At 37.8% G+C, this 26,172-nt stretch overlaps 1 protein-coding gene across 12 annotated transcripts in view; it reads left to right on the forward strand.

Annotated features, from left to right (window-relative positions):
- Positions 1-26,172, forward strand: part of QTGAL (queuosine-tRNA galactosyltransferase) — a 98,126-nt gene that overhangs the window by 46,478 nt on the left and 25,476 nt on the right. For 9 of the 12 annotated variants that reach the window (XR_014936753.1, XR_014936752.1, XR_014936755.1 and 6 more), the window contains exon 7: positions 21,729-21,824. The exons of the other annotated variants lie outside the window; for them this stretch is intronic. Coding sequence is in view for 3 of the 9 variants with exons in the window: in XM_015879845.3 (XP_015735331.2) it covers positions 21,729-21,824 (96 nt within the window). In the remaining 6 variants the exon portion in view is untranslated. The remainder of the gene's footprint in view (positions 1-21,728; positions 21,825-26,172) is intronic. 12 annotated transcript variants of the gene reach the window in all.

Consider the following 26,172-nt stretch of genomic DNA (forward strand, 5'->3'; position numbering starts at 1 on the left):
GAAGAAAAAAAAAGTTTAATATCCTGAGCCACTTCATCAAGCTGTGGAGGAACACCTGTGCAGGCACAATGGTGGGAGAGGCAGAGGCACAGCGTTACTGGGGTGAGGGCTGCACCTAGGGTTCCTTAAGAGCTGCTGAGTTTGTCTTAGTGTGCATTGTCACTCTTAACTGCTAGCAGGGCAGCTTCTTGAGCCATTCTGGGTGCCTGTCTGCTTCTCAAGGAGCCAGTTTAGCTTGCTTGTTGGATAGGTAGTAAGGAGAGAAAAATAAATCTGTTTTTGCTTGGTTAGCAAGCAGAATTGGTTTGCCAAAGATTCAAACAGCAAGGGAAGTAGTGGGGAATGTGTGACCAGGAAGGAAGTGCAGCAGCTCCTCCTTGTAATCATGCTGTGAGCAGTTAAGTTAGCTCACTTAATAGCTGGCAGCACAGAGCCTCACCATCCTGGGGCAGGTACAGAATGCAGCTGGGCTGATTTATCTCATGGCTCGAGCTTCCTTTTTCTCTTGTTTGGTGCTCTCCTTTTTTACCAGTTTAGTGAGCTGAATCACCTCAGCACAACTCTGAGTGCCAAAACCCATGTGAGGGAGGTGATGGAAGAGATAAGAGGGTGAAGATTGGGCTGCCTCTTCTGCTTCCTGGCTGTGGGACAATGCAGCTGAACTCACAGTGCTGCCCTTTCAGTCAAATGATAGGGGGAACAATCTAAAATTGATAAAAAATTATTTAAAAATCCCCTTTTCTTGATGACTAACAACTGTTTTAGCACCTCTTTGTTCCCTCTGTACATTATCTTCTGCTCCAGTGACACCAGTCCAGTCACACTTGCCTTTCTACCTCTAATGTGGTTTTCAGAAGTTTCACTTGCCCTAGATGTACATCAACAGATACAATGAACCACGTTTGCTTGTACAATTCCATTTAATTCTTGCATTTCATATCACCTCTGTTCAGTATTTTAAAGCAAAAAATGACTAATAAAATTAAGTATCTGATTCATAGATGTAGTAATGGGAAGTGTAGCTTCTCTTCTAGCATTGTGGTTGGTGTGGGGTTGGAGCAACACCCATAACTGGCTGCAACACCCAACACTCATAATTGGCTGCAGCAAATGCAGTTTTGTACCTGCAGGATCTGGGCATTTCCAAGATCTTTGCTGGTGTGTGTGTAAATATATACGCATATATGTATTTGTGTATGTCTGCTGTGTGTTTAGACAAAAATGAGTGTGCTCATACATGGTAACTGTTCACTGCCTCAGATAGTAGAGTATCAAAGTTTCCAGATATGTTTATTCTGTAAGAGAAACTTTTCATTGTTCCAGGAAATTTATTTTTAACTTGATTTTTACTTATGCCAAAAGTTGTTTCTGATTGTAGCTGTGTAGGATGTTTTGTACCCATAGGAGAAGTTATCTCTTGGTTTGCTGTCTGTAAGGTGTACAGTGACATTAATATGTCACATTGCTTAACTGATTTGCTGGCATGAAAAGCTACATTACCTTTCATTGGGTTCAATAGGGAAGTTCTGTATGGATTTTGAAATAATAGTTCATCTTGTAAATACTCCAAGTTTTGTTTGGCAGTGCATTGTTCATATCCTTGAATCTAGGGAGTTTGTCCTTACAGTCACAGATTGCAATGCTACGCTCAGTAATCCTGTATTAAGAACACTGAGAACTTCCTGAAAATGCATTACTTTGCTTTGAAAGTTTTAATTTGAGCTGAGTTTTTCCTTTTCTTCTTTGGTTAGAGAATGGAGCCAAATCTGATTTTCTTCCAGTAAATGAGGTGAATTAAGGCAAGACCTATGGCTCCAAAATCCAGGTGAGAAATGTGAGGATTTGCTGTATGTGAATCCTGGGTCAAAGGACTTTACCTAACAAGAGCATGGTAAATAGTGGAAGATGATCAAGAAAATGCCTTTCATGTGTTGGCAGTGCTGGTAGATTCCTGCTGCATCTGGGGTTGATTTATGTTCTTGGCCAGAGGTCACATCTCATCCTAGAGATTAAACTGAATGTAACAATGCCAGCATTTCTGCAGCAAGTTTAAATGGTGGTTGAATGCAGACAGGTCACGTTTTCAGCTGGTGGTGTTTTGTATAGCTGCCCAGATGATTCCCAAATACCTGCTGCTTAGAATCATCACTGAGCCCATGAGTGCACTGTTCAGTTTTGTTGTGTCTGCTCTGGGTATTTGCTTTTTGTTTGCTTGAATGGAGACAAAGAGTGGGCTTATGCAGGCACCCCATTATTATTTCAAATAGTTTATCCAAATTTTCAGGTGAGTGAACCTGATTATTTGTTGTTGACAGAAGGATTGTGTAGGGAACTTGTTCTAACAAGCAGTAATTGTGTGATTAGGAAGCTTTAATGAAGAAAAGGAATTCTAATTCATTCATAGTATTGGGTTTGTTGACAGTTAATGTCATTCTCATTGAATGAAATCTGTCAGTGACACTTGTATTTCTAGCTACTTGGAATTGCTGGCATTCTGAAGCTCTCTTGTTTGCATCTAAAGCCAAAGTCCCCAGAAGTCAAAGAATATTCTACTAAAGAAGTGAAAATCTGGTGATACTAATCTTTGTTTCAACAGAGGTCTGCTTTTTATGATGTGCTGTGTTAATGATATATTATTGTTTCAATACAGATGGGGCATTAATGTGGAGTAGTGCAAGTTTGGCTGTGACAAAGATTTGTTTGTGACTCTCAGGTGTTACAATCAAATGCTGGTTCCTGCCCTAATGATGTGCTATGTGTGCACTGTGGATTTGCATCTATAATTAATAGTTGATTTCATAGAACTGTACAATTATTAAGGTTGGAGAAGACCATGAAGATCTATTCCAGTGGCTGTATGGAAGGGAAAATGTCTACATATCTTATTTTTATTTGCAAGTGGCACTTGGGAGAAACAGGGTTACAAACTGGGTCCTTAGCAGCTGTGAACACAGACCTCTGAGCTGGAGGTTCAAGCCAGGGCCTCACTGACAGGAGGGGAAAAAAAAATGGTTGAATGTGGCCATTTTGTCTCAAATTCAGGTGCTTCTTGGACAGATTAGGTTGTACAATTATGTAAAATTCTTATGCAAAGAAATAACTTGTACTTGGAATAGAGCATTTTTGATAGTTCTTAGATTTCCATAGATACAGAGTAGACAGCACTGATATGTATATATATATATTATACAAAGTATTAAGACTGAGGGGTTGTCTTTGCTGTTTTCTAATTCCCATCTAGTCATTACAAGATGACACCAATTTTTGTTGTAGGTTATGGATGCATCATTTAACTTTTACTCCGTAGTGTGGTTTTCTATGACTAGCTGCAGGAAAATCCCATGGAGAAGGCAATTGGAACTGTATCAGTGTATTTTTAAGAAACGAGGAGCCTTGGTCTCTCCAGTGTGACTAAGTGCATTAAAGATGCGGTTTAGAAAGTGTCTTGGATGTCACGACAATGTTCCATGCCCTTCACAGAGCTGACTAATTGTTAGCTTGATCCATTTTCAAGCGCTCCACATAGATAAACGCAGATTGTCCATGCCCCAAAAGTGACAGAATCAGCTTCTATATAATAATGAAGTCATGGAGATAACCTATCCGCCAATCAGTTTGATTTCATACTCTTTCTCCTCTTTTATATTTACTCATTTTTCTCTTTTGATCAGTGACCTTTATGGTTTTTTTTTCCTTCATGGTCTTTGCTGTTAGTGGTTCGAGTGTCCTCTGTCTTTTTCTCTCTAGCATTTGGAAGATCTTCAATCTGATGATAAAACAGCTTATTTTTATTCTTTTAGACTTCTTATTTAAATTCCGTCCTACTAATTACTTTCTTTTAAGTCTTTGCCACTGCAGTCTTTAGGGTGACCCGGCCCTAGCAAGCAAGGAGCTCTGAGTCAAAGCGGGGTGGAAAAGCCACTGAAGTGATTTGAACTTTAGGCTGAAGCCCTCTGTTAGGGGGCTGCTTTGCTGCACTTTCAGCATGCAGATTTTAATATGGTATGAACATACAGTTTTCAGTTCTTTTTGCAGTTTGTCTCAGTGAATTTCTCATCATATAGGTTCATACTTCCGTTATTGCCAGTTTTTGTTAGTTGTTTTTAAGTTGGCATGCAGTAGATTTTGTAACAATAGGGGGAAAAAGCTGTTAAGGTGAGATTGTAATTATAGATGAGTTTTATCAGATAGGACCTACATAGTTAACTTCCAAAGAAGACAAATCTCATGTGCTTATGTTCTTAAATATACCATTCCTGTGAGAAAGGGCACTGCTGGGTTTTGTTGATGGTGTTTCTTTGAGTTCTGAATATGTATGGCTTTGACATAATTGCATTCAACACATGCTAAAAATGCTGCTATTCATATGCCCTTCAGTTCTTGCTTGTTAGTGTGGAACCTAACATATAGCTGTGAGCAGAGGCGTAATGGTGATGTTGGAGGGCTGTGTGCTGCTAAGGGAGCTGTGAATGCAACACTGTGCTCCTCTCCCTTGATAGAGGCAGTGCTGAGGAAGGCCTGTTCAGCAGACTGCACTCTGAGCTGGGGCTTCTGATGGAATGTTCTTTGGGCACGTGTCAGGTGGCATTTTCAGATCTTTAATACACAGCTCTTTAACAAAAGTAGTTTGTTTTATTTACACCTTATGGGTTTTTTTTCTTCTTGACAGAGAGAAGTGCAGGGCACCCAAAGGCTTTTATTTGTAATACTAATTATTCATTATTTCTGTCAGACAAAAAGTTTCCAAGAGAAAAGCATCCCTGGAACCTCAAATCCGAATACTCAAGCATTTCAATAAACATTCTAAATTTCATAATGGAATGGATGGGAGCAGTACGGATAGTAAGTCGGCAATCTGTATGGTGTATATAATTTGTAGCTCTCTAAGACCATTTTTTTCCACATACTAAAATCTTCTGATAATGAAATTATGGGTTTGTAATTGTTCTTTATGCCTCCATGTAGGTATGCATTAGATAAAATTAGGTTAATGCGTCTTTGGGGTCGGGACCTGCTGTTTGGCCTGACATTTCAGTAACTGCTGAAATTGAGCACTTTCATTTTGACCAGAAGTTATTTTTCTTATGAAATATAATTGATGGTGTAAATACATGGTGAATTAGGCATTGTAATATAGGTGACCAGATGGCTCTGTGTGAAGTTTAGAATTGAATGCTGGTTCATTAAAGTTTGTATTTTTAAGTAGGTAGGGGAGGGAGAACTGGGGAGAAATTCTCACAGCTCAAAATATTTCTAAGGCTGCCTGACAAAGCAGCTTGAACCCTCTGCACGAAGCTTTCTCTAAGCAGCTTGGTGGGTCTGGCATAAGTAGCAGCTTTGAACAAGGTTTTCATTTCTAACCTCTTTTTCTGTCTCAATACTGAGTGCTGATCAGAGTTTTCACATTGTACTTGCTGCAGTGTGGCACTGCCCAGGGCTGCAGCCTGCAGTCCCAGCTGTGCTGATGCTGACTGAAGTCCCACTGCTGACCAGCGTGGAATTGGGTGGAATTTGAGCTATTTGTGTCAGTGTTATGTAAAGAAGAGATCTGTTAACCGTGTTTCTTGATGTAATACCACATGAAAGTGTTCAGTCTCTTTTAAGGCCTTACTCTTGTATCACAAACATGTTTATTTAATAAGTTGGCTCAGTGGTTTGAAGGACAGAATTGAATTCTTGTGCAGAAGACTTTTTCTTCTGCAATTTTTAACACAAGTGGTAGGAACTGCACAGTATTGCAGTAATGTGATCACATAAGTGAGGGTTTTATGGGGAAACTCATCAAATTATGAAGACCAGCGTGAATCCAAAACTAAAATGCTTTTGATGGTTTAAAGGGAACATTTTTTTACCAACTGTACATGGGTTGTGTTCTGTGTGAGGCTGTTCTGTCTCAGCTGTACCTGTGGTTATTTTTTCCTCTTTATTCTGATTCCCAACTGTATGACTTTGTCTCCAGGTTTGCCTTCTAAAGGGTGAAGAGGTAACTAAGGAAGTGAGACTATGGCTCTTGTTTCACTTGTTGTTGCCTGGATGCTTTTTACAAGACATAAATAATTAGACATGGCTTATCAGGAGTAATTAACATAAATAATAACACTAACATTTACTTTCCTAGAAGTATAAGACCAGAAACAATAGGGGCTTCTTCCCCATCACAATTTGGTATGTCTTTCTCTTCTGTTCCTCTCTGAAGTCATGAGAAAGTATCAGCTAAACATTGGAAATTAATTACAAGAACTGTCAACTTTTCCATGTGTCTTTTTTCAAAGTATCCAATGCTGATAGCTGGAAAAGCCCGGTTAGTCTGTTTAATGGGATCAAAAGAAAAAATAAGCTTCAGTGCAATCTAGAGTTGCTTGAGATTTATGGGTGCTGGGCTGCTCATTTGGCTCTTGTCTCTCTTTAACCTGTAATTCTAGAGTTTGGCAGTCTCTCTTTTTCACAGAGCTCTGCTGGCTGCTGAAACATCATTTGTTGTGCAGCAGTAAAAACAAAAGAGGTGAAGAATGTACAAGTGTGGTTTCCCTTTTTAAGTTTCTTTCTTGCACAAAATGATAAAAAGCAGCTCCCAGTATAAAGATTAGTTACAAAAAAGGGTTGTTTGAAGCCCACCTCAGGCTGGGAGATCTTAGAAATGCAGTGTGTCCTCTTTACAATATTAATGTGTAGTTTTTTGGTTTTTTTTCTTTATCCTCAGGAAGACTCAGTTGGCTCATTTATGTCAGTCTATGTTTCGAGTTTAAGGCTCTTGTTACAGAAGATCATCTTGTATTTGGGGAGCACAAAATGCTTCATGCACAGCTGGTCTATATGAAATAATTGACAGTTCTATAGCCCAATTGTTGCATTAATGTTTCCTGGAAGAGACAGATTGGCTTCACCAGTTTAATCCTCAAACATGTGGTCCATATTCAAATTTGAAATGAGGCGTAACTGCGAACAAGCTTTATGTTTGAGTGGATTTGTTTTGCTATATGCCAAATATATATTCTATGTGAACACACTGCCTGGGTTCTCTTAGCAAGTTACTACTGTGACCCTTTTAGCAGAGAGTATCCCAGTTCCCTCTCACTGCATTGTGTGCTGGGTCAAACCTTAAGATTCAAGCAGGTTCCATTGAAAGGCAGTATTTTATGGAAAGGCAAAAACTGCTTTCCTTACGTACTTTCTGCTTTCCATGTGTTGGGTCTCAGTTCTGGAAGGAATTTTATTAAGAACTTTGTGATACGCACTTCTGGAAAGCTCTCTCTGTGCATTTGTTGTCTAACTCAGTTTAAGGATGTTGGGTCCTTGTTGATGGGTTTTGTGTAGTATTTCTGTTTTATCCAGAATAGTTAGCCATGCTAACTTGAGGGCTGCATGTTTTTGGCCAGATGCTGGGTTCTGCTGACTGATTCCCAAAAGTAACTGTCCTTTGCCAGGTGATTGTGTGACCAATGAGACAGGACCAAGAAAAGTAAGGGATATTCTAGGATAGCCATTATCCCTATGGTGCCTTTGGCTGGGAGCTGCGCCTGGGACACTTAGGGGCTCCTAGCAGTGGGCTTTAGATCTCTGGGGTTAGATGCAGTCAGAGCTTTGATCAGCATTGACTGGCAATTTGGGGCTCACGTCTTGGAGCACTGGTAGCCATTGTTATGAGTGGCAGCACAGCTGGATTCTCTTTAAGAGTTTCCATCCGTGTCCTGTTAGGCAGTTGGTAGTTATTCATCTTTCAACTTGAGAGATTCTGCTGATAAAACAGGATGGCACTTCTGTCCCCATTCACTGCTGCTCTGTCCTCTTCCTTGTGTTTTGCAGTGCTTCCCCATATGTCCTGTCATTCCAATATCTGGCTTATTTTCACAACAGTTCTGAGTGTGCAGCTGCTCCACCCTTCAATTTTTTAAAGACAAATCAGATGAAACTGGTTTACCAACACCTCAGCCTGGCTTTTGTTTCAAGCTCTTTCTAAAACTAATAGCCATTATTTAAGGTTTAATAATCAACTATTGTTCCTTTCCTGAAATAACGCTGAGGTGTTTGTGGAGGTGGTAACACATCCATGTGATGTAACTGTTTTCAGAGTTAATTCAGCCGCAATACACATGCTCTGTGTCAAGACTATATATATATATATATATATATATATATATATATAGTGCTTCTGGGAAAAACTGCCTTTAACTTCACAGGTCAAGCAGAAGACTTCCAGTGCTGCAGTAAAATCTAATGTCAAATGTAATTTTATATTAATCTACTAATCTAAAATATATTTTCAAACATAAATATAATCCTGGTGATTATTTTTTTTTTCTATGAATGTAGTTACAGTGATTGTGTGGTATTTAAACAGTGAGTGTCCAGAAAAAGCTGTGAAGAGGCGTAAGATGTTCTGCAATAGGAAGCATCTGCTGCAGCACTCTGTTAGCATGTGTTGCGTACTTAGAGTCAAGGGCCACAGATTGCAGTAACTTGAATCATTTGGTAAGAGGATGAAGGGAGAATATTTATGGGAAAGTAGATGGGAAAAGAATAGTATGTTAATGGTGAAACATGAGGAAAAGTTTTGTGCAGAAAAAAAATAGTGGGTGACAGGAAAAATAGTGGGTGTGTAGTTTGGGTAGAAATAGGAATGAGGCGAAGAAAAGACAAATACCATAAAACTTGGGAGAAAAAGGTGAAATTGGTGTGTGGGAGTGGGAATGGAAAAACAGTATATCTGAAGGGAAGTGCAGTCTAAAAATAGCTGTATACAAGTGAGGTGTGTGTGAAAGGAAGAGATGTTAGTGATGTAGAGTTTTGCTGGGAGAGAGAGAAGCTCTGAACCAGTTACTGCGCTGCATCCCAACAAACTCAAGGTACAGCTGATCGTACTTCAGGCTGTTTGTAGCATATCAGAGAACTTCTGCATTATAGTAAATACACCTATTTGAATCTGTCCCATTATGTTTCTTCCAGTGCCAACCTCGTGCAGTTTTAGTGCACTTGGTGTGGTCATAAGTTTTCAGAGAAAGAAGTAAAAGTTAATGGTGAGAAATGAAATTTTCAAAGATGTTTAAATTATTGTCTGCGTTCAAAGTATCACGTAAAATCTGTGTAAAGGATTTTATGTTCTAATTCACGGATTAGCCAAGAGTGAGGAAAAAGTATTAAACTTAATTTATACTAACTTATTTGATGCAGGGTTTTTTAAGATGGATTTGGGAAGTTCATTAATAAAGCTCTGTAGATTAAAATCAAATCCATATGTCTTAGTCTGTAAAAAGCAGACATTTATAAAATAAATGAATATATCATGTTACTTCTGTTTTTCTTTAAGATGACTTCATGTGAATTAGGATCAACTGCAGAGTTATGAGATGTGTTGGAGCATGTTGAAAGGTGTTAGCCTAATACACAAAGTCACCTCTCTTAAGCTGAGTGGGAAGGCAAACTTTGGGGGTCTTGTTTTTGCTACAGTAAAAACAGGAAGCAAATCTTTCTTGTTATAGCCTAGTGTCTTTATTGAGAATGTATGAAAAATACATACATATATATATACATATACATACATATACATGTTTTCATACTTTATTCAGGAGGGATAAAAAATTGTGTGTATATATATACATATATACACATATGTATATGTATACATATGTGTGTGTATATATATACATTTATGTATGAGTGTGTGTGTGTGTGTATATATATATATATACACAATTTTTTATCCCTCCTGAATAAAGTATGAAGAAAACAGGAGTAACTAGTCTCTGCTCAATGATTCAAGCCTTGCAGGTTTTCCTACAAGCTCTTGTAATTTACTTGCAGGTTTCTTTCTGCTGAAAGCTCTTCTGTAGAATGCTTTTATTCCCATTGATTTATCCCGCTCCATTTCTGTCCCTGTTGCTTTATAACCGACTCCATATTGCAACTTGTTAAAGCTTATGCTTTTCCTGCATAGAGGCCTGCTATCGTAATTCTCATCCTGAGGGAGGATTCTCCCATCTGATCCTGAGCAGTACCAGGGAGTTTTTAGTGTGGAACATCTGACGGCAAATCTCCCAGCAGTGCTGTGTTTTAATCTTTATCTTTGAATCTTATAACTCTGCTTGTTATGATTATATTTTTCCAGAGTGCAGCGATGTTTTACCTTTTCAAACACAAAAAGAAAAATTTACTTTCTGTTTCCTAAAGATACTCTTTGATCAGAAGTTCATGTTAACAATTTCTTTTTTTATTTCAAGACCAAGAGAGGAATGCCCAAGGGTGACATAAATCATCTGTAGTTCTGAAAGCCTTTGAAATAAAGTATTTTCTTCTTACAGGGTTTGAGACTTGTGATCTGTCATCAGGTTCTGAGTTACTTATTTTAGATATAAGTACCATATTTTGCCTTTCACTGAATTTTGGAGGTGTTATTTCCTCCACTGAAGGGCATCATCTGCAATCTAAGGATATTTTCTGATTTCAGCTGACTAATCAGAAAGCACTTTGAAATGAAGAATACTAATTTCTTATGGTTAGTAAGTCAAGAATAACTACTAAGAACTACTTAGAATGGGAAGACTGTTGTGACAATGGGTGATAAGACTGAAGAAGTCAGTGAAACTTTCAGATTCTGGTAGTGTTATTCGTAGCTTGGTTTAAACAGAAAGCATGCTGAGACTTTTTTTTTCCCCATAATGAGTAGGAACAAAATGCTTGAGGTGTATTAAAGAAAGCTTTTCTATCAGTGTTCATCACTCAAAAACCCCTTCATTTGAGCTTTTAAAAGTTGGCACCCTGTGAAAGTAATGTCTGAATCATGGCAGTCATAGAGGAATGTTTCTCTACATCCGTTCTTCATTCCTGGTGATTTTGCCTTAGAACATATAGTCTAACACAGCAAACACTGAGATTCACTGCTAGTAAGGGACTATTTAAGATGAAGTAACTTGCTGTTTCTATAAAGGAAATTATTTCATTGGAATGTGTGGTTTATAGAAAGAAAGCTTTGTGGTTTTAACTTTGATAATTGGGTTTCAATCACGGATAGCTACAAGTGATGTTGTGTTGTTCAGTAGACATAACAGTCCCTCAGTAGACACAATAGTCGCTCGATCTGTCTTTTTATTTGAAATTAAAAAATTCAAACCAATCCCATAGAATTATAGTCTGTATTAGTATATTTCTGCCAAAAATACTTAGCTCACAAATACTTAAATGTTCATTGTGATCAATGAACGTTTTGTTTCCAAAAGAAACAGTTAGCTTTCTAAGATCTAGCAAAACAAGGGATGGGATATGAATCATTCGTCACAACATTGTTCTTAAGTGCTCTCTTTCATGTATTTATTTCAGGACAGGTGATGAGGTGATAGGAACTTGCAGATCTTAGGCCATGGCAGTAATGAGGTAAACCAGCTCTGATAGTTGTTATTGTACAACATACGTATTCTGTTATTTTGAACTGTTTGACTGTGAGGCTGAAAAATATTTAAACAGAATGAAAGGACCAGAACAGCTGTGACAGCATAGGAAGTTTTAGATTTTTCTCTTTATTTTATATATATATTAAAATTTACACACATATATATTATATTAAAATTTATATATATATATATATATATATGTAAAAGAATATATCTATTCTTTTCCTTGAAGACCTTGCTGTCTTCCTATTCTTTTACATCAATGATCAGCTTGTTTGTTTTGAGTTCCCTTAAGTAAAGCTGGAAGACACACCTTTCCTTCATGTAATAAATGCTTCAAGCATGGCAAGGGGTATTGAAAGTGGGGGATCCAGGGAAGGTGAGCTGGTGTGGGGACAGAAGGGCTGCTGGGGTTAGCAGGGCTGATGCCCAGGGATGGGAGCTGCAAACTTTACAACCTGGCAATTAAGGCCAAAGCCAGCCTGTCACAGAAATGTTAGAGGCAATATGATAAGGCTGGGCAAAGCTTGTCTGATCATCCTTTGGTGATGATAGAGGTGTCTGTTATTTGTGTGTCAAAACTGGATTTTTAAAATTGCTTTTAAAGTATTTATACTTCCATGTAAAGCTTCAGGTCTACCCATAGTGTCCACAGAAGACTTCTTGTTGTCAGGCTGTTTTGGAGGCCTCCCATCTCAGTGGAAATACGTTCTGTTGATGCACTCCTCTGAATGCTGCTGCTGCTGAAGACTCATCTCAGGTCAGGCAGTGGTGGATTTGTTCTGCTGACTTGCTGTTCTGATGGGAAGCAGCATCTCCGTTCCATAGAGCTCCTCATGGGGAGGATCTTGCAAAGAGCTCAGGAATGCGTTATAGAGCAGAAGACACAAATTAGCATCCAGTTGTGCTCGGGGTGCAGTAATTCTACTGAAGTCAGTGAAGGTAGTCTATGTTTTTACTCGTGTAAGTGGAAACAGAAACATCTACCATTTAACTTTAAAGCACCATACAGCAACTTGCTGCACTTTCACTTTACATTTTGCAGATACTATATATAAACCTGCTTTATGTCTTTTCTAAGTGGCAGTTGGTATAAACATATAGTATCAGTGTATAGAATGAAATATGTGAGAAGTTCCCCTTGGAAATGAAGGGAAGAGATTATTAGAAACAACCTAATTCAAATTAAAGTGCCTGAAGTGTCACACTTGCATCAGTGCTATAAAGATGGCACACCTGGTGAGGGGAAGCAGCTACAGCATGTGTATGGACTGAAGTGTATTTCTCTGATTTCTCTGGTACTTCTTTTAGAGGGTGGTTTTTCTCAGCTGGAATGATACTTTCCTCACCTCCCGTGGCAATCATACAGTACGAAAAGCAACAAGAACGTACAGAACCATGTTCTCTATTTCTTAGAATTAAGTTTTCACACCTTTCAGTGTGGTAGAAAAATAAGTTGAGTTTTAGACTGAACTTTCTGTGTTCCACAAGCTTTAAAGAGCTGGTCTCCTATTCATTTTCACAAGCGAGCTGAAAGATCACCAGTTGGTATTTATTATATACATAGAAATGGTATTGGTGAGTTTGAGGGTCTGAGCCCAGAGAGCTGCTGTTTGAGACTTCCTTCTCTGGCTGGTACCTCAGTGACAGCTTACTGCCCTAACACCAGCTGTATTTCATAGAGCCAGCACTAGTTGGCTTTTTTTTCATAGAGTGTTGCTTGAAGTTTGCCAGAATAACAAGTCCTGAAGGTATTACACCTCATCAACTTTATGGTCATTTTGGCTGTATGTGAAGCGATTTTACTGGGAAGAACATATTCGTTATTGTGGAACTGGGTACAAGGCTAGAATGCTTTAGCTGGAAGGTCACAATTTGCTATTGCCTCTGTGAGTTCAAATTGGTAAAGATTTGTTCATAGAAAAGATGCAAGTAAATGTTGAAACAAATGCAGCTCTTATTGATGAATTGACATATTTTTCCAAATGCATTTTCTTTTTATCAGGCTGCCTTTCTTCTCCTTCCAGTTTCCAAAGAATTTTATTGGAGTAGAATAATGTCTCTGTGTGGAAAAACTGTTGTTCATGAATGTCTCATCCTAACTAAATATTTAGACATACACAGTTTGCCTATATATCTGCTTCTAAAGCAATGGTTTCCCAATTCAGGATTTAACACATTATTTCTGAGGCTGTGCCAGGTTTGTTACTGTAGTACATGAGTCCTTCTGGTTCTATAATTTCTTTTTATGTAGGATTTCCCTGTGAAGTGGTGCAGAGATCCCCACTTCCAGAAAGAAGTTACACTGCTTGTGTTGGTTATTATTAAACCAAACACTGGAGTCTAATTCCCAGACTGTTAGATTTGCTGGGTTCCCCTTGCAATGCAAGGAAGGATGCAGGTGTTCCTGAACTGGATTCAGAACAGCCAGTATTGTCTGTGCTGGCCAAAAGGAGCTTGAAGCAAATGTGTTTGGGGATATTACAGGGCAGAGGTGACTTAAGTATAGAAACACGCTTCTTTTTGAAGCTCAGATGCCCTGTATAAGATCCAGGCTTGGAAATTTTGTGTGTTGTTAATTAGAAGCTTAACTTCTCTTGTATTTCAGTGAGTATCTAGATTCAATATACTACCTTGTAATCATGTCTTACTGCAGCAAATAAGAGGAATAGTAAATATTTTATAAGTACAAGTAATTATTGTTAATATATTGATAGTGCTTAACATAAGGTTAAATTAGATGAACTCATCTGAGGATCTGATTCATGTTCTTGCTCTCTTCAGTTTCTTTAAATGCTGGTGTTCTATTTGAACTCTGAAGTTGTTTGTTGTAGTGGAACTCCTAATTTCTTAGTTTGTAACACTGGAAGCTCCATTCATACTGGCAGAGAGATTTGCTGTTTCCCTTGGGATGTCCAAAGGGATATTTATCCTTATTACAGGAAAGATTGGACCAATCCTCATAATAATTTGCATCAGCCACCATTAGAAAAAAACACAGAGAAAGCATTGCTGAAATTCCTCTTGGATTTCTGGTTTGTTTTTCTTACACTACCTCATTTAAATCTTAATCATTTTTAGCAGGACGTGTGTGACCAACCAAGGTGTTTATGTTGAGTGACCCATGAAACTTTCAAAGGTATATGTCTCTAGAGCTTCTTAGTAGATCTTTCCCAGCTGGTGCTAAAACAGTGTTTGATTTTTAGGATAGCCAAGACTGCTGTTCTCAAATTTGAAATTACACTGTTAAGTACAATTCTACCATATGTTTCTTCTGCTGATTTTCAGCTTTTTGGCAGCTAATATCAGTAGATAGTCCGATTGTTAGGTTCTGTTAGATAGTTGTGTTTTATTCCTAATTGTAATTAGAGTAAGAACTTTCTTGCTGTTGTGTTTCTATGATGCCATTCCTATTTATTAATGGTATTATGCTAAGTGCCAGGTGGTGCTTATTTGCTCTTAGTGGTGTAGATGTTTCTGCAGGACAGGATAAGACTGACATATTAAACAAGAATGTAAAACTTTTGCATGTGTGCGAATCTGCCTTTGTCTTACTTTGGCCATTGTTAGCTGAATTTAACAGCTTCACACAGCATGACAGGAGAGATGGCCTCTTACTACAGAAATTCTTTTGTCAGTTTGAGGATAGTTAAAATAATCTAATAATATGAATGTGTAGATACACAAGGCTTGGGCAAGTAGCCGCTGAAAGGTGTTTACCTGTGCTAGAATTTAGGGGCTTCACTGTAGGAGTGCGTTCACTGGAGATGCAGCAGGGATCTGAAATGAATTTTGTCCCACATCAGAAATACTTTCTGATAGTGAGGCCTTGTGTAGTCTGGGCTGTTTGCCTACGCATCTCTGATCCAGATGGGATGAGTGTGGGCACCAGTCCCTGCTCTTTATTGTTGGTTTCTAATTGGAGCATACATAGCCTGAGACTGGTTCACAGTGACCTCCACAAGCAAGATCTTAAATTATTCACAACCTTCTTTTTTATCATTGAGTTCTTGAGACTTTTAAAATATTTTAAGATGCTGCTTTGCTAGAATGACTGATCGAATTATAACTAATTCAAAACAGTAACAGGGCATGCGAAGTTCAAGCAGAACTTAAAGTTAGGAATAAATGTCAGGAGTTTTGCATATTTAGAAGGCAATTTCAGAGATATGATGTGACCTCCAGGCTACCTGCACTGTGAGAGTTGTGGGTACAGAGAAAGAAATCCCAAGTAAAAGGAAGTGTTAATCAGGTTGTTGGCTGGGAGGCAGTGAGAGAACCTACAAAACCAAATCCCACATATAAACCTATCAACAAGTAATTAGGGAGGCTGAAACAAGAGAATGTGGGTAGGAGAGAAGACTTTGTAGTGCTCTCAGTTCTGTTTTTTCTCAGGCTTTTACAAATTAATGGGCCCTTAATTTTTATTTCTGTGTATGCTCTGAGTTTGTCGATGTCCTCCCAGTTATTTCTTCACTGCTGAAATCCAAACTGTTCTAACAGGACACTGGGCTCTTGACATGCAGTAGGTACTTTTCGTTATCAAAAATGCGTGTACATATAAAACTTCTGTCAAAGTACTTCTCTATTTTGCCCAGAAAGTATATATCATTATGAAACAGTATTTATGGGATTAAAAATCTGAAACAGCATGCAGAACATTAACATTAGGCCATTTTATAAAATAAAACTTTGATAATAGTTTCATTTCCCTCCCTGTGCAATGCACTCTTTGTTCTTTTCTACTAGTAGCTAAATGTACTTTTCTAGTATAATTAACTGATTTCTACTTTGCTGTTGTTGTTCTCATATTCGTGATTCTGAAGTGATACGGAATACAAATCAAGTAGTTCTGAGACACTGGAATGCATTCAGTACTTTGATACTCCCCAAAGACTTGTGTTATGATGGAAGACATGAGGGAGGGATTTAGGGTAACGTTAGCTTTGATTTCCTAAAGAAAACATTCTACTATTGCAGTTGTTAATCAAATACTCATAATGTGGTCTGAGATCTAATCTTTCTCTTTTTCTCTTCACCTCCTCAAAATGTTAAAAGCCTATGGCAGTGGTCAGCATGACAAACACAAGACATTGTTTATTTAGTAGTAGATACAGCAAACCTGCATGAAGATCTAGTATTTCTCCTGTGGATCTTCTGTTAGTAGATTAGCATGGCTAAACTACAAACCCAAAACTGATCATCTTACCTGGCATTCTGTGCATGTTCATGGAATTATAGAATCACTAAGGTTGAAAAAGACCTGTGAGATCATCCAGTCCAACCATCCACTCATCACCAATGGTTCTCACTATGCCATGACCCTTTAACAGTGTCTGAATGTTCCTTGAACCCCTCCAGGGTCAGTGACTGTACCATCTCCCTGGGCAGCCCATCCCAGCCCCCGACCACTCTTTCAGAAAAGTAGTGTTTCCTAATGTAACATTCAGAAGATGCTTGAAGTTTCTATCTTCATCCGCTTTTAAACTGCATTTACATTGATTAGAAAAGGAAAATCGGTGAGCATTAGCAGGTGAGATAGGTTAAGCTTTTGGATAAATAAGCACTCAAAAATATATGTAGCAGTATATACTTCTGTAGAGCAGGCAATCCTTGTTAGCAGAGCTGAAGGCATTCCTTGGATATTGCAACTTTTCCAGGCTTTCATAGGACTAGCATGGTTTTCTTCATACTGCATATGATTTTGGGTATATAAGATATTAAAATAAGTTACAGACATAGCTGATGTTTTAATGGATGGGAAATGAATAATATAACTACTTTCAAGTCATCTGAGCACTGAAGATTTGTAAGTCTGTCTGTGAGGGGAACTGTTCTGTCCTGGAACTGTTTCCAAATCTGAAAGGCCTTTTCCATCTTCACTTTGCAACTGTACTAACTGTCATGTCTGAATGTTGAATGGGAAGGTCATTCTAAAGTTATAACATCAACATTGGTCAGTGCTGCTTTTCTAGTGGATTCCTTGTTTGTTTTAATCACAGCATACTCTGAATACAACCTCAAGCAGGTTGTTTTCTCTCTTCCATGGTGTAAGCTCAGCATAAATAGCAAGGGAAGAACACAACCTGGTGGTATAGAGTGCTCCATTTTACTAAGTGGAGTAATTATTCCATTGTAAATACTTCTTAAATACTGGAAACTTTCAAAGAATTAGGGACTTGTTAAGGCACGGATGTTACAAAGACTATTTTTAGCTACTTACAGTCAGGAAAAAAGATGTGAGACATTAAAATCGTACAGGCTATTCACTTTGCATGCCTCCATTCTGTAGATTTCAGAAGAAGGATAATTTATTGTCATTATTAAATAAGAGACTAGAAGAATGGCATTTGCTATTGCATTTTACTGTGAGTGTTCAACTAAGATAAAGAGATATTCAGAATACTGTCAGCTTACCCAACATAATGAGACTGGTGTAGGCTAGCTCACATAAAGCAAGAACACGATTCAATACAAATTTATTAGACTATAAAGCCATAGTTAATATATTGCCTTTGGAAGCAAGCACTTCCAGGTGTTACTGTTTAGCCCATACAGTTAGGATTCTGTCCTACTTTAAACGCAAGATCTTTTTTATTATTATTTAAATCAATCCTGTACCGGAATTCCTGTGTGTATGTCAAACATTCAGTGTGGAGTTACAGCATGTTTTATTTCTCATCTTTAATATCTTTTGCCCTGCCAGATCTTGGCTTCTTTAGAGAAGGGATTTTTCAGCTAATATTGAAGCATGCAATGATTAGGTGATACAGTCAATTATTTATATAAGCATAGAAAAGGGTAAAAAAAAAAGTTCAATTTAATATAAATTAACTAAATGTAATCTGTACCAGATTGGCTGTTTAGGCTCTCTAAAGTTTAGTAAAATTTGTTGTAATTCTTTTTTTGATTAAAAAAGCTTATTTGCCTGAAACTTTCCTGAAGTAGGACAAGTCCTTCAGTCTCACAACACACACACACCTGACTGGTTGTAAACCCAGTAATGTGCAGTAGTGGAGTCCTGGTACAATTGCTATTAAATTAATGTGCTGGTATGTTAACATCAGAAGTGATGAGTCTTTAGTCTATCATCTCATACTGGTCTTAAAATGGTTGAGTCCCTGGTTTTTGTTTTGCTCTGTTGTTTTGGCTTCTGGTATGTTAATGAATGACTCAGGGTATTGGAAAGCTTCATTGATCATCGCACAGGAGACTGTTTCTAATCCTTGAACTGCATTATTATAGTTTTCGTGAATATCATAGCACAAGTAGAATTAAATGTGGATTTTATTTGGGGGAATTAGCTTCTTGTATTGGAAAGCAATTTGGGCTCTTGATTAAATATGAGAACGTCACTGTACTCCACAGAACAGAATGTGATAAGGTTATTTCACCATCTGCATGTATTCTCTTGGCACATTGCTGGTAGATTTTGATTTGCTGATTTGGAAAATAGAACTTTTCAGTGAAGAGTTACTGTAAACACATAAATGCCTTTCTCTGCACTGGAGCTTAGACTTCTTACTGAATGCTGACATGATCTGAAGTGAACATCGGTGGGAACCAGAATCACATGTGCTGTTGACAGCTTTGAAACAAAACAAATGAAACCCACTTTATCAACTCGATATTATTTAGATTTATTTATTTATTTTTGTCCAGAGGATCTCTCTAATTGTTGAATGGAATTTGATAGCTGAGCAGTTGGCAAGAACAAACCAGAGTAAATCAGTTTCAAATACTTGCTATTTGATCCTTGGAATAAAACCAGATGACAATAGAAGTTCTAAATAATTTAATAAATGTAGTGCTGAAATAGCAGCCTGTGTGACCTTGCAAAGCACCGTGATGAAGGGGGATTCCAGTCTGATTGTGACAATACCATGTTCTTCAGGAATCCTAAACCTGAATAGATCTATACCTTCATCTAAAAGCTCTGTAGTTATCAGAATCCTGGCTTCGTTAAATTCTTTCACGTAATCCTCACAGCATACATTGTGCAGTAAGTTAACCACTGTTATCATGAGTTCGTTTACCAACAGAGCCATGTGTGAGGTTTTTAGAGTTCTAATTTCTTACCAATATACTGGATTAATTCTAAAAATCAACAGGGGCTACAGAAATTAACCCCCCCAAAGTGGTCTCTTATTAGTGACAGCTCTGTCTGGCTGCCCATGAGATCAGATAAGTGCCAATGCTATTACAAGGGAAAGGGAAGCAGAGTTCCCTATCAGTATAATGATCACCTTTGATTTATCTTATGGATAAAAACCTTCATGTGACCTGTGGTGGTACAGGCACCTCATCATCAGTCTGAGTTCTCTCAGTAAGATTCCAAACACTGTGGTATCTCTCTTGAGATGGACAGTGAAGCCTAGATTTTGGGAAGACCTTTGGGTGTTATGGCATGTGTTTCAGATTGGTTCTGTTGAGTTTCACTTCAGTAAATACCTCAATGGAACACAGACAAAGATATTGGGGCTGTGTGCACTTTGCATGTGAGCATGACTAATTACGCTGAGCCACCTCCTTAAGATTAAGCACAGTTATGTTCTCTGATGATCCTGGCTGTGCTGAGGAAATGGCATTCTAGTCCCTCCAAACACATTTTGTGTGTTCCAATAGGCTTAAGGCTTTCTTTGAAGATTTTCTTTCATTCAGAAATGAGATTCAATGCAGTGCATTCTGGCCTAGATTTTCTCCCTACTGTTGTTTTCTTTTAGGATTACTGTTTGGTCATTGTTCAGTTTGGGCCATACTCAATTGCCCTTGTAATTAGTGTGGAGCTAATAACCCTGCACTGACTAATCATGTCTGCTCTGATTTTCTGGGATTGTTTTGACTCATTCAGCTCCGACTGGCTTTTGTGGGGTGTTTTTGACATTTAGCATGTCTGCAGACAGTATATTTTAATTATGATCAAGCTGTTAGTGTCATAGCCATTGAGTATTATTCTGACTAAACGTGGGTTCCTATAATGTGAGAATCCTTAATCAAATGGGCCACGCTAGGATCTCTTCCTGGTCAGTGAAGTTGTACCATTGTGTTGTGGGGTAAGAATGTGGCATGTTTCATTTTAAAGGGGATGCCTGCATTTGGTCAGGTGATTTGTGCCATAGGAAAAGTGGGAAGAGATTACCCATTGACTTTTATTAGGCTTCTCCAATTTTCTTGAAGACTTGATTTAAGTGTCTGCATAGAACTGCATGTGTAAGATTTGGGTTTATGTTCAGGTATATTAGAGGAAGTAGAAATTGCCAGATACAAACAGAGTTTGAGGAACTCCATCCCAGGCTGAAGTCAGGAGGAGTACCTTTAAAACGTAAAGGCTTAAATGCGTGTGACAAAACTTAAATTCATGCACTGCTGCTTAAAACTTTACGTAGGAATATTCACATTGCCACTATGGCAGACTATGAAATCATCTGCTCGTGAGGTCAGCGTTTTGAAGACTGTCAGTAATCATTCTTCTGCCTTTGTAAATGAGGCTGTGCTTCTTACTTCCTTCATAGTTCTTGGAAGCAGGCATAGTATCCTGCCTTAACTTTGCACTGTACTGTTTGACAAGTTCAGTCTTGTTTGGCCAGATATTTCATGTTGTATTAAAAGAAAGAATCAGTTTACCTTCTGTAAATCCACATTCTGTTTTATTTCATAGTTGTGTTTACAACAAGTTTGTTTAAAGCAGCAAAGACTGATTTGTATAGTTCTTGGCTGTCACTGTTTGAGAGGATGAAATTAATAACCACTCCCTTTTGAGTCCCTAAAGCATTTTCTATCCAACAACCTTTTAAGGTAAGTAGCAAATCTGTAGTGCCTGGTAGTGTTTAAAATACTTGCTCAATCTTGATTAAGCTTCAGAAGTGTTTGATAAAAAGAACAGGTCAGTGAAATTTCTTAATATATGCATAAAGAATATAAAACAGGAAATCAACCTACAGTTCCAGAGTGTAAAAAATTAAACTTAAGGCTATTCTCAATTTATTTCCTTCAATATTGGCAGTGAGATATTTAATAGAACTGTCGCTTCCAGTGCATTTCTCAAGAACTGAAATACAGTTCAAAGTACTCTCAATTTTACTATGAGTTGCAACATATGCAGTGTAAAGAAATACAAAGCAGGAAGTTGGATTCTTTTGACTGTGATATTGGTATAAACTGCATCTTAGGCACAAAGCATGTGCTAGATTTTAAGCACTTGAATTAGTTCTTATACTTAATCTTCAGCAATTGTGTAACATAAAGTATTTGCAGAAATATTGATGGATGTGTAAACTTTGCTTTGATCTCCAACTGATTTTGACACTCCTTTACTTATGATTATTTTTCCCCCCACCTTTTCTGTAGGTGTTTACCTCCCATGGGCCTACAGTCATCATGCCAACCTGGTTCTGTTCTCGAGAATGGTTTTATCATGTAGGAAAATTTGATGAGGGTGGAAAGGTGAGCGATACTCTCATTCAGATTCATGTAAACCTATTCCATGTTTCAAACCTTATTAGTTTTGGTTCCAGTGGTTTTAGTGAGGTTTTGGAAAGTATTCCTTTAATAGTGCATTAAAGAGATTTGCTAAAGTTATTTCCTATTTTAGTATTTAAACTACAGGTAGTTCTTATTCTTTCTGCATCATCTAAATGGGCTGTGCATTGTTTGTATACATACATATACATACGTATACAAATGTTGCTCTCTGTTCTGCCAGTTAAAATGTAATGTAAGCCCTGGCAGACAGACAGGTGTTTAGAATGGTGAAAAGATTTGCCCTCAGTTATGTGGAGTGGTGGAACTAGCGCCTGTTCCCCAGTACCATCTACGTTCACTGACCCTTTGTTTCATTTTTAGTATCATTCTTTATAACTGTATTTTAATTCCCTGAAGAATGTTTGATGTAACTTCTTGAGCATTCTTAGTAAACTCAAAAAGAAAGCAAGCTGCAACACAGTAAGAACAGTAGAACCCCAAGCCTAATGATAAAGTTCAAGAGTTAAATGTTAAGTTAAACATGCCATTATTCTGTTTGTTTTGCCTTCATATTTGGTTTTCTTTCTTTATTAGGTTTTCTTTTGTGTTTTTATGCCATTTTAGCAATTTTATTTAGCTTTATATATGTAGTTGTGTATGTGCTGCTGGTTGCTCAGTTGTAATATATTGACACTCTTAGTCCTAATGTATCTTCAGCAACAGTGTACCCCTAAAAATTATCATTAACAAGTTCAACCTTTTGTCCTTATTGTGACCTGTCCGACATGTCAAAATTAACCCTGTCTAGTATGGAAGATATTCAACAAATTACTAATAAGAAGTGCAACTGATCATAAACAAATGAGGTCAGAGGATACAAAATCATTTATTAGTGCTTAGTACTGTAAGTATTTAGAGTTGATTTGACTCTTTTTCCATTTGAAAAGAATTCAAGGCAAAGAGTTTCTGTTTATAGACTTGTTATGAACTGGTGCTTTTATAAACTAGTGATGAGTGCTCTTAATGATCTTACCTGTATGGCTGTATGTTCTGAGTTGACCCACTATCTCATTGCGTTTACTTGATCTCTTCCATCTCCTTTTTTGAGTTACTATTTAAGTGTGACCTCTAAGTGTCATATTGCTGCAAATAAACAGAAAGAGGCCAACAAATGTCCACGTTTCAGCCTTCTCCATCTGCTAAACTATTTGCATGCCAAAAAGCTGCATTTCTCATTTGGATTTAAATCCAAACACCTGTTCTTCATGTTTCAGTGCTTACTACAAATGGAATATAATTCTTCCATGGAGGAAATTGTGATTTGATGTTTATGTTAATAGTATGGGTAGACTGACAGAATATAAATACATAAACTGTATGTAATCTTAAAAAATTAATCTGACATTATCTGGGTAAGAGTCTGAGAAAGCACAGATGCTGATGGTTTTTCTTGCTATAGTTTAGGCTGAACGGAGATCAGTATTTGATCTGAAAAAGAATGAAAGTGATGGAGCCAATGATAAATGAGTCTGTGAAAACTATTTGAAAAGTCATTCCATTCCCCATGCCTAATAACATTTTTTGGTTCGCCTATCATTAAATACCATTTAGAATTTATCCCATCCCTTCCCATCATCTTTAACCAAATTTAGCTGAATTTATTTGGTTGAAAGAATTTCTTCTAACCTGCTACTTTGCGAACAATTAAGTGAATTTAACATTAGAGGCTTCGGGTCTTATAACTAAGGAAAATGATTTAAAGCCATGATTTGGGATAGGAGCCGAAAGATGGTATGACAGTTTTTCAGAGAGAGACTTGAGAGCATTCTGGATAAAACTAATCTCAAGCTATTTAACGTAGCTTGAGATTAGTCTGCTTGCATACTTCTGGCCACTGTTCTAATAGAAGCTAAAGTAAGGAATGTTTTCAGCCATGGTAATTTCTCTTTGAGATACATAATTTCAGTGAGAAGTTCCATACAAAATAAAAATGCTATTGTAATTTAATACAGAAATTGCCTTCATGAAAGTCCTGAGAGAGACTTTTTTTTTCCACTTTCACATTTAAAATAGAGAATGGCTACAGTTTCTTAGTCTTCACTTCCAACAGCTCAGTAGTTCTTCCTGTCGTCAGTACTCTTTGAACAGCAGATACTGCTAAATGTTGGCACCTGGCAGAAGGGCATTTGATTCTGAGGGAGGAGGATTTCCCTCGCCAGAGCCATGTTCTGAGTTCACCTTCACACCACCACCCTCCTCTACGTGTTCGTTCCATAAGTCTAACATTTCACTTAAGTGCTTCAGTTTTTACTTGACAACTCTGCTTTGGTGCTGAAGAACTCTGAGTTTTGGGTTCCTTTTTTGCTTAATCCTATGTGTTCTAATAGGCACCACTTGACCTATTTTCTAGGCACCTCTACTGTAACAGTAACGTGATGGTTTTTCTTCAACTAATGTCCTAAAGTTTGTAGTAGGAAAGAAGCTAATTAATAATAGTGAAACAAACTCTCACCAAGATCCCATAAGAAACAGCTTAGCATGGAATCAAGAATTGCTTTCTTTGTGATATATTCCATGTAGCAACTTTAGCCTAAGTACAAGTCTTTCACTGGCTTATAAGCAACATGTTAAAGTGAACTGTTAATCTGAATGTGGCCAGTGTTGGTGGTTAAAACAGAGCAGGTGCAAACTGCTTTTATCCCTAGGAGTCTTAATCAGCAGCTGATAGACACTGGCTGGAGTGAGGCAGGCTGCTGAGGCCAGCCCTTAGAGCAACATGGCACGTATGGTTGGATTTTGATGTAGAAAATTCCATTTGTAGTCTGGTAACATATAAACCGTGCAATATAATTATATATTAATGCTGAAGACTCTTTATGTGGTGGGTTGTTGGTGATACCCTAGATTGATATTTTTAGCTATTCCAAAAATATGCTAAAATATCCCTTCAGCACTTAAACAGCCTTTTCTTTGAAAGCTACATTGTTTGACAAAGATTCCTGGTGTTTAAAATGCCATCTGGATCCAGTAATGTCTCTGAATTGGAAAGAAACTCTTGTATTGCACCAAACTTGACATGCTCAGGAGCTGTAGGAAGTCCCATCCCTGCAGGATCTGTAACACAGTCAACATCTTTCCTACCCTGAAAGATGTGCATCAGTGCTGCTCCTTTGTAATGTGAGAGGCCACTGCTGAGCAATACAAGGCACCTGCTTGTTCCTGGCAGTGAGTGTACTTTATTTCATAGTGTTTCTGCTAGTTAAAGAAAAAGAGCTCTCCAGAACCAGACGGCCTTAGGAAAGATCCTTTTGCTTCTGACTTTACCATCTAAATTGTAGATTATATAGAGTTCTCTAGAAGCTTTCTTCTGTATCTAAACTCTTAAGCTAGAAATTAAACAAGTATTCACAAAAGACAAACATGAGCTTTTATTGATAAGTTACCCTTACCAAGCAATCAGACCAGAACCGATTTGATCTGTGTATCTGGGAGTGTGGTCCAATTCAGTGCCTTAAATCAATCTATGCTATGGTGAAGTCAAAGCTTGATTTAGTTATGATTTCTCCCAAGATGCATGTGTTCAACTGAGTGTTTTGCATTTGTTTTCTGGGTTTAAAGCCGTTCTGTCTTATCCCCTCTACTCCCCTGTGACATGACCAGACCATGTCTGACATGAGCTCTCAGTGTGGTGGGTATGAAAAACAGACACTGAACTGTGTTACTGTTGTAACTGGAAGACCAGAAGAAACCACATAGGCATTTTGTGTCCAGAGCTTTAATTTGAAGAATCTCATTTTCTTAATTATGGAAGAAATTCAGAAGCTGTGGTAATGGGGAACAATTCAATTCCTTTTTTTTCCCCTTGGTTTTTCTTTGAGTGTGTGTGTTGAAATAGAATGTCTACAATTGAGGTTTTTGCCCCCTTATTATTCCTACAGAAGCAGATCTATTTCTGTCTTTTCCTCCTCCATAGTAGTTATTGCTTTGTTGTGTTACCTTTCAGCTTTTTACTGATTCTGCACTTGGCAAAATGATTCTATCAGAGGTTTTTAGCATGATAAAATTATGGGAGCGTTTAAAGACTCGATTGGAGAAAAGAAAAAAATTTGTATTTAAGCATAGAAAAACTGATGTAGCCAAATCCCAAATATTCAAGAAGTTGCTCCACTGCAAAATGTAGATAGATGCTTTTCCACTTACACTGCGGGGCTGTATCACTAAAGGTGGGTTTATGCTTTGGTACATGAGACGTATTTGAATACTGTGTGCCATACGATCTTCTGACACACTGTGTCTGGTGTGAAGATGTTCTGATTTTAGATGGAAAATG

This window comes from Coturnix japonica, chromosome 23 (genome assembly GCF_054131305.1).
Source record: "Coturnix japonica strain WE chromosome 23, WE-NBRP24, whole genome shotgun sequence".
Taxonomy (NCBI): Eukaryota; Metazoa; Chordata; class Aves; order Galliformes; family Phasianidae; genus Coturnix; species Coturnix japonica.